Source organism: Camarhynchus parvulus, chromosome Z (genome assembly GCF_901933205.1).
Source record: "Camarhynchus parvulus chromosome Z, STF_HiC, whole genome shotgun sequence".
In the NCBI taxonomy this organism is placed as follows: domain Eukaryota; kingdom Metazoa; phylum Chordata; class Aves; order Passeriformes; family Thraupidae; genus Camarhynchus; species Camarhynchus parvulus.
Window position 1 is genome coordinate 16,429,941 of NC_044601.1, and position 11,882 is coordinate 16,441,822.

The 11,882-nt window shown below is 36.9% G+C and overlaps 1 protein-coding gene across 1 annotated transcript in view; it reads left to right on the forward strand.

Moving 5' to 3' along the window:
• UGCG (UDP-glucose ceramide glucosyltransferase) overlaps positions 1-6,861 on the forward strand; it is a 36,007-nt gene extending 29,146 nt beyond the window's left edge. The window contains exons 5-9 of the mRNA XM_030968858.1: positions 308-420; positions 2,316-2,494; positions 2,953-3,039; positions 3,467-3,656; positions 4,420-6,861. Coding sequence (XP_030824718.1) covers positions 308-420; positions 2,316-2,494; positions 2,953-3,039; positions 3,467-3,656; positions 4,420-4,590 — 740 coding nt within the window. The 3' untranslated portion in view covers positions 4,591-6,861. The remainder of the gene's footprint in view (positions 1-307; positions 421-2,315; positions 2,495-2,952; positions 3,040-3,466; positions 3,657-4,419) is intronic.
• Positions 6,862-11,882: the final 5,021 nt, after the last annotated feature.

The following is an 11,882-nucleotide window of genomic DNA, read 5'->3' on the forward strand; positions in this document are numbered from 1 at the left end:
ACTATAAGCAGAAATTACAGTTAAAAGTCTGAAAATAAATGTTTTTGTGAAATAAAAGATTAACCTCTAATTAGAGGAGAAAATACCTTTAAGATACAATCGAGACTGTTTCCATTTTATTTGTTGTTGATCATAATAATTGTTAATCACTAATATTATTTCTGTGAAACCATTTTTATAATATAGGATGCATCAAAGCACATGTATTCTTGATGCTGGTAATAAAATGAGAATCAGTGTCTCACTGCAGTAGTCTGCTAATGACAGAGTTGCTCCATCAAGTGTCATTTTTCCATTTGTCACTTAGTAACACCAGACACGCTCACAGATATGGCCAATCAAATGACTGAAAAAGTGGGCTTGGTCCATGGGCTTCCCTATGTTGCAGACAGACAGGGGTTTGCTGCTACCCTTGAACAGGTGAGTGCAGTGTTGTGGGGGGGATCTTGTTTTATTCTTTTTTGCTTACAAAACCTTGCTGAGTGAAAGCTGTAATGTGCCTCTTGTACTTTGTGAGTGACGAAATGGTTATTTTTTAGCTGCAGTCACACTTCCAACTCAGGGTAACTAGGACAATTTCTAAGTGCTTCAAAATTCCTCTGCAGTGCTCTGTCTGTTGATGTTGATTCAATATTTAGGTTTACAATATGAGCAGTAAAGATTACAAGATACACGTTTTGGAGTTTATAATTATTAAAAAAACTGAAGAATTGAACTGATGAATGCTTTCTAGTGCTTAGTCAGAAAGGACTAATTAATTTTATTTTGATATTTGAAAAAGCACACAAAAATGGCCATGACAAGTCTTAAGTTAAGTCTAGCTCACACAGTATCTTACTTCCAGCAGGATTTACAAGCAGGGTCTTTATAGAAAGCAGAATAAAAGCAAGGCTTATGTCCTGTCTTCCTGTAATACTGCCTCAGCGTTCTGTAATTTTCAGCTGAGAGACTACCTGAGCAGGAGCCAGACTTGTATATTTACTAATCCTTAATATAATAGCATTTTAGTAAGAACACATTTCTTAAATGAAGTTTTCCATTATTTTTTGTGTCCATATAAATTTTTAACATCTGTAATTTTCTATACCAGGAAGTTGCATAGATCTATTTGTTGCAGGATCTATATCTGGTTTACTCTGACCCTTGTTCTGTAGTGCTATTTCATGTCTCATAATAATTGTATTGTGAAAGAGAAAGTGAAAGTTTTATTCTTATCCACCATCTTCATATTACTCATTCTGTTCTATTCTTCCCTGTCCTCTTTCTCAGTAAGTTCTCTTTGGTAGAATGAAGAAGTTGAGTTTTTTGTTCCTTGTGTCTCAAGGCATATAATCTAATCAATTTTTATTTGGGGCTGGCATGTATAAGGCATTTTGGCTCCAAGACTAACTGGTAGGGGGATGAAAGAGAGAAATGTGAAATATGAAAGTGTGGTGAAATTCAGTACTCCATCATTGCTCTAAGTGAGGGATGCTTTTGTGCTGATTCTTTTTCTTCCTTTTTTTTCCTTTTTTTTAAATGATACAAAGTCTGAATTTTTTCTTACAAGAGAAAAGCAGAGGTCTATAGCACAAATTTCCTAGTACTGCTACTTGTTAAAGCAAGAATTACAACTCCTGCTGCTGTATTCCTGGAAGAGCTTTTTGCCTGCTGATCCAGGATACTGCAAGATGAGCGCACCTTTTCTTGAATGAGTTACTGTACCGGTGTGAAGGCAGTCTACACTGAGTAATAATGAGAGGCACTAGCACTCCTTCCCTCTGTTTTGTAGGTCATTACTAGTCTTCAGGTACTGAATCCTGTAAAAAGTTTTTCTCACAATCTGAGTTTTTTTTATTGTTTTTGTTTGCAAGCATGCTAAGTAAACAAATTTCCCATGCTTCCATAGAATCATATAGTAAGTTTCTAAAAACATGTATGCAGGAATGCAGTTAATTTTCACGTGTCTGTCAGTTATCACCACATAATACATTAACCTTAATGATTAATCAGTTACTTAATGGATTTTTAATACATATATTCCCTGAGAAAAACCTCAGTAAGTTAGAAATTAAATACAAAATGAAGTGCAGTAGTTTAATATGTGAATTTAAAACCTGCTTATAGATTTGCAAAAATTCAGCCAATATCACCAATAGATTTCTCAGATCTGGTGATACACTAGGTTTTTTAAAATGGTGCTGAAGGTCTTTCCAAATACACCATCGTAATTGGCCACACCTAGTGTATTTTACCCTCCTTATGTTTCCAGAGGAAAAAGTTGTCATTGTAGTACTTAAATACAGAGTTTTAAATGCCTTTTGTTCTTTTCACAGGTCTATTTTGGTACTTCACATCCAAGATCATATATTTCAGCCAACTTAACTGGCTTTAAGTGTGTAACAGGAATGTCATGCTTGATGAGGAAGGATGTCTTGGACCAGGCTGGAGGACTGATAGCTTTTGCACAGTATATTGCTGAAGATTACTTTATGGCCAAAGCGATAGCTGACCGGTAAGATGACTCTGAAGTAAGCTTATTGCTTTAGGTGTAGTTTAAATCTTTCTTTTTGTTTACTTTTTGGGTTTTTTTTAAACACATAGCACATACTGTAAGTATTGGTGTTCATATCAGCTTCACATATATATAGCAAGCATATTAATGACATGTGGTTTGTCCTATCAGTATAAGGCTTTTAGGAATAATTAAGCCATATCATTGTCGATTCCTTTAGAGAAAAGTTCCAGAACTTGGTTTAAGTTCTGAGTTTAAGTTCTTGGTTTAAGTTTGTTTTTTTCCAAAGAAGAGTCTTGTTGAAATATGGTTTTGGGGTTTTTTTGCCTACACCCATTGTAATAATAGGACACGTATGCCAAAGAAACTTCTCAAGCCTAATAAAATTGCGTTTTTTATCTAGTTGTTTTTTGCATCTCTTATTTACACATTTTTATTATAACAAATCTCTTTTTCAGGGGCTGGAAATTTGCAATGGCCACGCAAGTTGCAATGCAAAACTCTGGTTCATATTCTATTTCTCAGTTTCAGTCCAGAATGATCAGGTAAGATTTTGATCTTTTTTTCCTCTCCCACCCATCCCTACTCCCTTCTTTTGGTGGGGACAGCCTGATGAGAGGGAATACATTGTCCAAGCGAATTTGATCTAATGCCCAGTGTGCTAAAGTTCAGTGCACAGCTTGATGCATGCTTTTTCATTAGTGTTGGGAGAGAGGTGCTGACTTTCCACAGAAGAATGACTGTTACAAGTATTAAGAAAAATTAACATACCCCTGCCCTTAGTACCTTTTAAATGCTATCCATAGCATCTTTTGAAAGGAGGTTTTTTGCAGTATTTCATTTGGAGGTGTTAATTAAATTAGACTAGCATTTTAGAAAGTACCATGATGCTCATTTGGTGAGGCAGGGGAGGAGGGGTTAATGAATTATGCAAAGTCAAAACTTGTTTTTCTTTTTGTTTTTCTTTTCTAGGTGGGCCAAACTACGAATTAATATGTTGCCTGCCACAATAATTTGTGAGCCAATCTCAGAGTGCTTCGTTGCCAGTCTAGTTATTGGATGGGCAGCTCATCATGTGTTTAGATGGGATATAATGGTATTTTTCATGTGTCACTGCTTGGCATGGTTTATATTTGACTACATTCAACTAAAAGGTGTTCAGGTATGTAATTTTGTTTTCCAGGAAGTTACTGAAATTACTTATTGCCATTAATTTCAGCAAAAAGCTAAGCTTAATTACAACCATAAATAACTCTATTGACATACAGGAAATAACAGATCCAATCCTGTTACTTCTCAGTCTTCCAGCTTCAGTTACAGTGCCATGAAAAGGAAGAAGTAGTTTTAATTTTTGTATTCTACAAAATACAATGTTGTAATTTTGTATTCTACAAAATTCTGCTCTTGCCTCTGACTAGGCTCTGAAAGTGTGTCTGTCCCCTTAATTAATGTTCATGTTCCAAATCTGCTCTACATGGGCATATGCAGAAATTTTAAGCTCATTTGACAGTACAAGAGCAGAAGCTTTGTGGGATTTCATTTTTTTGGGAGGGGGGGAGATATTATTTTATTTTATTTTAGTTGTCACTTTGTCTCATATTTGTTGAGGTGTATGTGTACTCATACATATATTTTTCACTTCATTTTGTTAATAATGGGCAAGGAGAAAGGCCTCATGAAACTTTTAATGTAGAAAGATGCCACAAATGTGAACAGCATTTGTTCTTCTAATGCTGTAGAAAATATTTAATATGGGTAATTGTATCTTGAACAAGAAAATATTCTTGGGTTTTAATGAAGGATGCTATTGATACATAAATCTGCCTAGTAAGCTTTATAAAACATTTTTAAAAGGTTTTAAGTTACTTTAAAATTTCTCTTGAATTATCAGTATGATTAAATATCTTGCTTTTTATTGTTTCTAGGGTGGTGCTCTGTGTTTTTCAAAACTTGATTATGCAGTAGCTTGGTTCATCAGAGAATCCATGACAATTCATATTTTCCTATCTGCTTTGTGGGACCCCACCATTAGCTGGAGGACAGGGCGCTACAGGTTACGTTGTGGAGGCACTGCAGAAGAAATTATTGATGTATAGCCACACATTTGTAGCTGTGAATGTCAAAAAGTGAAGGGGGAAAGAAAAGTATTATAAGTTGTTTATATACTTCCAAGAAGATCTACCTTCAGTAGTTTTATTACTTGTATGTTTGGTATCTGTTCTTCAATTTATTTTTGCATGGCACTTGCATCTGTGAAAATACATCTGTAGTCTTGGCCAAATGGTACCTTCCTTCTGTGTACAAATAAAAATAGGGAGAATTGGTCCTGACATCTGCTTTCTATTTAAATGCTCTGCAGTAGACTTTTTTTTAAAAAAATATCCTCTGGGATATGAACAGCTTCTTACTCCTTGGTGTGCTAGGCTAGCGAATCCAGGGTTCACATAGCTATTTTCCAGCTGGATTGCACAAGGCTGTACCTAGTAAAATCACAGAGGTACAGCTGATTTTGTTTTATCCCACTAAATTGAGCTAGTAATGGGACCTTGGGAAAGAAGCTCTGAAATGATTTATGCCTACCTCTTATAGTTGCTGCAGAACAATATGAATAGAAAGACTACACTGCTTTGCAAAAACAAACTAAAGTAAACCTGTAGTCTTGTGTTTATATGTATATAGGGAATGTTTTAATCATTGCAGTAACCAAAAGTGGACTGAGTTGGATAAGAATGAGTTGGAAGGATTTACTGGTCAAGCATGTATTATGGACATCTTTTGGCCAAGTCTGATCTGGTTCTGTCTCTTGAACCTTGTTAAGCACTGTGCTGTAACTAGCCAAGGTGATCCCCTCAATACTTCCATCCTTTTTTAAGGGGTGTTTGTTTTTCCCTGTGAGTGAATGCTTTCATGGTGGGGGGAGGGTGTTGGGGGTGTGTGTGGTACATAGTAGGGAGCAGAAATACATTTCAGAAACATTTCACACATGAACTATTTTCTTACACAATGTCTTAAGAATGTAATTTCATGATGCAGGTATTTAATATCTTTGTAAAGTGAACATACATACCTATAGTAGTCATAATTAAGTATTCAATTGCAGTAGATATTGTGAATATATTAAAGGGCCGGGTGAGTTTGCTGTTACTGATTAAAACTGTAGTCTTAATTTAGATATCAAACTAAGTTTACTCTTGGCTGTTTGCCTGTTAGTCTAGCCTTTAAAGTGGACTTCTGTATTCCAGTGGTATGACTAAAAGGACTAGATTATAATGCATGCCATTGTTTTCCTCTCTCTGTTCCCTGTAACTTGGTTTTCAACCTCATTGTGATATTTCCTAATTTGTGGTGAACTGGACTTGTTTTCTTTGAACACTTTTTAATTAAAAAAAAATAACAACATAGCAAAGCTAGAGAAGACTGTTGCATAAGCCTTTTGTTTTCATAATTGTATTTATGCTGCTTTACTTTTCTTCATATGGAATAGCATATTGTCACCATGAAAGTGAACTGCTAATTACAAGGTTTTGTCAACAAAGCAGCTTTAAAAGTTGGGTGATGATGTGTAGCATATTAGCAATAATGACATGTATTTATAAAAAATGGACTTTTTACCTTACTGAGCCAATCCCTTACCTGTCATATGCTACACAAGTGTAATGTGTAGGTATTTGTTGTAAAAGATACTCTGGGCCAAAATGCTTCATCCACCTTAATATCTCTTTGCCTTATGGTAACATAGAACTTTTTTAATGGGCATTTCTGTGTGAACAAAGGCTTGTGGTGCATGCTTCATTCTTTTCATGTGAATCAGGAAGAAGCACTTTTCCTGAGGAAAGATTTATACTGAAACCTAGTCTAGTTGTGACCCACAAAAACATTCTTTTTTTAATATTGTTTTTGACATAGTTGAATTTTACTGACAATATTTGTATCTTCATTTGTTTCATGAAGTTTGATGCCATTCATTGCACTGCTGAAGTGAAGCTTAGCTTGCTACTTAGCTTTATGCTGATTTCTATGCAGGCAATGGAACAGAACCAAAAAAAAAAAGGCTGAACAGACTTCTGTTTAAAAAACTAGGTGGGGATAATTGTTTAACAGGTGCTTTGGTATTAGTAGAGCCATCTTTGGCTGTGAAAAATAAAGCTTCACTTAAGCAAATGGTTTCATTTGGGTATTGTTTGGTTGATGATGAAATGGAAACCAACAGTGTCAAATGTTGTAGACAATGCTGCAACAGAACTTCTAAAAGTTATAAACAGCTTATGTAAAAGTTATGTTGATTTACAGCTGTGTAGAATACACCTTGTTTATTTAAAATAATTGTATTGTTTTTTCCTTTATTTAAAAATAAATTTTGAATACAATCTATATGGAGTACTTCTTTTCCTTTCTTTCATGATGCTGTAATGTGACAGATTTAAGTATTTATGGCAGTTTTGTTAGATTATATTTCTAATTAATCTTCACAACAGTAAAGGGATGTACCTTTAAAGTTTTTTTACAACTACACCATCTCTTTTGGATTTTATATTGGACTGAAATTAACTCAAATGTGCTAAACATTTTGAGTTATTCTTAATTTTTTAGAGTACCTTCAGTGTACAAAAATTTTACAAGTGAACAGCATAGTTCCATATCTATTGTAATTAGCTTAGGTTCAGATTTTAGAGGTGATAGCTTTTGCCACAGAACATGTTGACATTGAGAAATAATGTTGATCCTTTGCTTTCAGGTACACTAACTCGAAAGCACTCTGAACTTGCTCTCCCATCTAACTTGGCTTTTTTTGTCTCTTCCCTACCATTTATGAAGATCATGTGAAACTTAGTAAGAGACTGTGTTTGTGAAAGGGTTGTTGGAATCCTGCATGCATGGTGTAAACAAACACCGCTGGAATCACTTGAAAACTATTTATAGAAATGTAAATGTTCCCGAGTGTATTTTGTGCTGAGTACATTTGCAGCCACAAAGCACAATACTTAAGTCCTCTTCCCTCAGTCATTTCATTACTTTCCTGCCTACTATTAAAACAATGTTGTCGTTTTATTCTGTACTTTCAGTTGAAGTCTTTCTCTCCTTTTGCCACTCTCCTGTTTCCTGATGAATGCTGGCTACCAACATTTCCTCTCAAGTCTGTTTTGACAGCTGGAAAAGCTTGTCTCTAACCACCTGTTTTCACAAATCACTTCTGGAAGCTGTTTCATTCATCTTAAAAGCTTTTAAGCCTCACACCTAATTTCTGATCATCTAATTTTAGGGTGGGTTTGTGCTCCAGCTGTTCTTGGATTCAACTGGTTTCCCAACAGCACTGATACTGATGATAGCTGTTGAGGCTGAGGGAGGCTAAAATTCAATCTAGCGATAGATATACTTTTAATAGTGTTTTAATTGTTATACAAAAAGATTTCTGCTTTTATAGTGTCTATGCTTGCATGAATAACATTTAGCAGAGAGAATGGCACTGTATAGAATGGCAATATTTTCAGATTTAATCCATCTTTTGGGTCTGAGAATGTGTTAGTTTTGAACTAATGATCAGATTATTCTGAATGGTTTACTACTTGGATATTCAGAGTGAATGCACAGGTTTACATAAGGTTTTTTCTTATCTCCTAAACTAAAATCTGTGTCATAGGCAGTACTTAGTGTTATAATGCAGTTATCTGGACAGATGAGAATTTCCTTCCACAAAGTCATCTCTGCTTTTATGTTGGTTTTGGAGAATATATGAAAGATTCTTATTTTAGTGTTGTAAAAATGCACTGTAATTGAAATCAGGGTCCTGGGATGTGCTTTAACAAAAAAAATCATAAAAACAAACCAACCCAAAACACAACAGACAAACAAGAAACTCCCACAAACAAACAAATCCAAACCAAAAACCACCACAACCAGGGAAACCACCAATCACAGAGCCAAGCCCTGCTGACTTTGTGTGTCCTGTTGATTCTGAGCCTTTAGAGTTGGACTGCTTAAAAGGTTGTTAGCTGTTCTGCACTGCACAAACCAATTTCAATTGCCAGCTATCACACAGTTAAGAATAAACGATAATTCTTTTGGTTAAATTCACTACATTCTGCTTTTGTTAATTTGGCAGGTCCCTAAATGTTTCTTTGTAGCAGTTTCTAAGGACAGGTGGCTGTGTTTTCAATTTTAAGTCTTACCTGTTATCAGTGTCCAGTTTTCCCTACAAATCCAACATTAAGTGTAAGCATACCAACCAGTCTTGTGGATCCTAAGGCTTTGCTGACTTTCAGCTATAACCTTGCAAGGTTGTGACCAGTGGGCTTCCTTTTCAATGGCAGTTCTAGGTTAGTGTCCTGCAAAAGTTCTAACTATGCTGAAGCCCTGCAGGGGCCATCTGAAAGGACAAGTGTCTAACAACCCTTTTAAGTGGAGGATGTTTGTGCTGCGCATCTTTACACTTCGTTAAAATAACTAGCCAGCTTAATCCTGTAACCTAAGAGACTGCAAAAAGTAAAGTATTTTCAATGCTTTCCAACACAGCATTTGGAATGCTTTATTTCTTGAATTCTCATCAGATAAGAGTGGACTGCTGCTTATGTGTGGTTTGTGCTTCTGGGGAGAATATGTTTTTCTTATGAGCTGAATCAGATCTAATGATTTTTCCCTAATTGTTGATGTGACTGCAGGGGCTCAATTAAGAAATGCAGACCAGGGAGCCCTGCACTAGAAGTTTATGGATTGCTGCTTCTTTCTGTCTCATCCCTCCACACATTCCCCCAGCACTTTTTTTCCCAGTTTCAGACAGGAAGGAAAGGCCTCAGCCAAAAGCCCATGTGCCAGCTGGAATGAACAGCTATTTTATATGTAGCCAGTTTGTGGGTGAATGGGAGAGGTTAGGCTCATGTCCCTGTGCAGGAAGCCAGTAAATTCACAGGGAGCACAAAGCAGGAGCTGTCAAAAGAAATCTCTTCACTGGGCTTTGACATGAAGTGAATTATTATTCTTGACTTTGTCTTTGCATCCTCTGGGCCTGTGTTAAACTTAGATCTGCTCACAGGGTGGAAGTGAGCTCAAGCTAATTTAAAGCTCTGCTAGCCCTCCCCCTGCCTTTACTGTATGATGAATAGCTTTTCTTCTTTCAAGGCTTGCCTGATGCCTGGAAGAGTGTACTTTTATATGTTGAACAGTAACTTATTTTTGGTGGCAATAACTTTGCCTTTTCTCTGATACCAAAATGCTAGAATAGGTGATGAGACAAACACAAGCCTGTAAAGTACATATGTAAAATGCAGTAACACATTCAAGAGTGACTCCCTAACCCTATAAAAATGAGAAAATAGAAACTATGAAGCCTTTGGGGGAATCTGTACATACAATTTTTGTTTTTCTATTGCATGTACACACACTATATACATAAAGGTATAGGTGCATGTATTTTTATGTATGAACTTTTATATATAGATATATATGTACTAATGCCAAAATAAAACCTTGTAAGAAGCCTTGAATTTGACAAACCTATTCTTTCTGTAAGTGGACCATGCAGGTAAATTAATGATTTGCTAGTATAAAAGGCCAGCAGCACAAAGTTAAATAAATCATGAGCCACTGGGTCTAATATCCAGTTCCATTTCACGTCTCAGTAAGCAGACAGAGGAAAGCTCAAAACCTGTAATTTTCTTCCTGGACTTTTTACTTATAAGCTTGAACAATGTTTTATCCATCTAGGCTTTTGCATCTTCCACTAAGAATTCAGAAACTCTGCTTCCTTAGCTGGCAGCCCCCCGAATCTGAGCAAGGCAAGGCACATACTTTTGTCACTTGCCTCCTTTCTGTTCAGTTTCATTGGCTTCTGCTCCCCTCTTTTGGGGCAACTGTAGTTCCTGAGGGTCTTTATAAAAGTTTTCCCAAGGAGAGAAACATGTGGGAAGGAGAAATAACAGCAGTGGAACTGGTGAATGCAGTGTTAAATTTGCTTATGACTAATGCTCCAGAATGAAGTATGGGCGAATCTGGCCACCTTTGCAACATACTAGGTAACAAGGAAGAATAAAAGAGGTGAAACTTTATAGATTCTTTAAATTTTAAGTGTTCTTGCTCAGAGAGAGGCTGGAGACCTCTGAGATATTCCTGAAGGTTAGATATCTAGAATAAGCCTGTTTCCATGAATTTTATGGGGTTTTCAGTGTGATCTGTTTAAGGGTTATGTTGTTTGGCTGGAAAAGGAGGAAAGCATTTCAGCAGGGATTGCAGTTCACTCTGCAAGACATGGCAACTTACATTTGTGGTCTCTGGATTACAAACCTCTCAAAGGCTGCTTTATTTTGCCTTCCCATGTCTTGAGGCATTCAGCTTGCCCTCCTGCAGATGATTTGCAAGGAGGATAGGGACAACTTGTCACTGTTGGGCCATTGGCTGAGCAGGGAGGGATCTCCAGCTGGAGCAGGCAGGTTTGGACTTTCCCCATGTTTGGGAATGTCTGCAGCCACTGACTTAATTTGAGATGAAAATGTTGACTCCATGGTATAGTGATGACTGTACCATGAAGGGCCTCTGCTGATGCTGTGGGACTGGGGTGTCTAAGAGCAGACTGCGTGTCTAGTAGGGAGAAGGCAGATTTTGGAAGGAGTGTAGCTCTGTGAGTACTACACTGGTGATAGTAGGAACTAGGAACCCTCTTACTAGAGCTTAAAATCTCAGGTTTAAAATGTTGGTGTGGTTCAGGCATCCTCCCACAGTGATAAATGCATGTGAAGGTGAAGCGTGTCTTGTCTGTATGCAGACTGACACAAACAATGATCTCATCACAGTGCGTCAGCAACACGCCAGCTCTGCTGGGAGACAACAGTCACATTTGGCATTCATATTTTTATATGTGTACATAAAAACAGTCTTTCTGCAGCCAGAATATAACTGCATAATATTTTCGTGTTTTGCCTGTCAAACAGATTGCTTTTGTATGCAACAGGTGATGACTAAAGAGATTATTTCGTTTAGTTTAAAAACATAGCTGAAATGAACATCAGAAGTAAAATTTGGCATTTCCAGCTCTCTGTCCAGTGATTAAAAGAGAATCTGGTGCAGTTTCGCCTCAGGCAGTATGTTACTGTCAGTGAACAGTGGAGTCATTCTTTATGAACACATAAAGTCGTAAACCAAGTCTGTGCAGCAGGAAGGACTGCACTTGTCTGTACAGTCTGTCTCAAGGCTGGCTTTTATGGCGTCACAGCCAAATAGCCAGATTTATTTTCCTTGACTTAGGCCAGGAAGCCATGTACTCCATTGGGTTTTCAATGTCAAAATGCTACAAGTGTCCAGAGGAAATTGCCCTTCAAGTCCTTCAAATGGGTGGTGATAGCTGATTTGCAGGATCACAGAAGCCGGGATTCTAGCCACAAAATTATGCTGTTTTGCATTG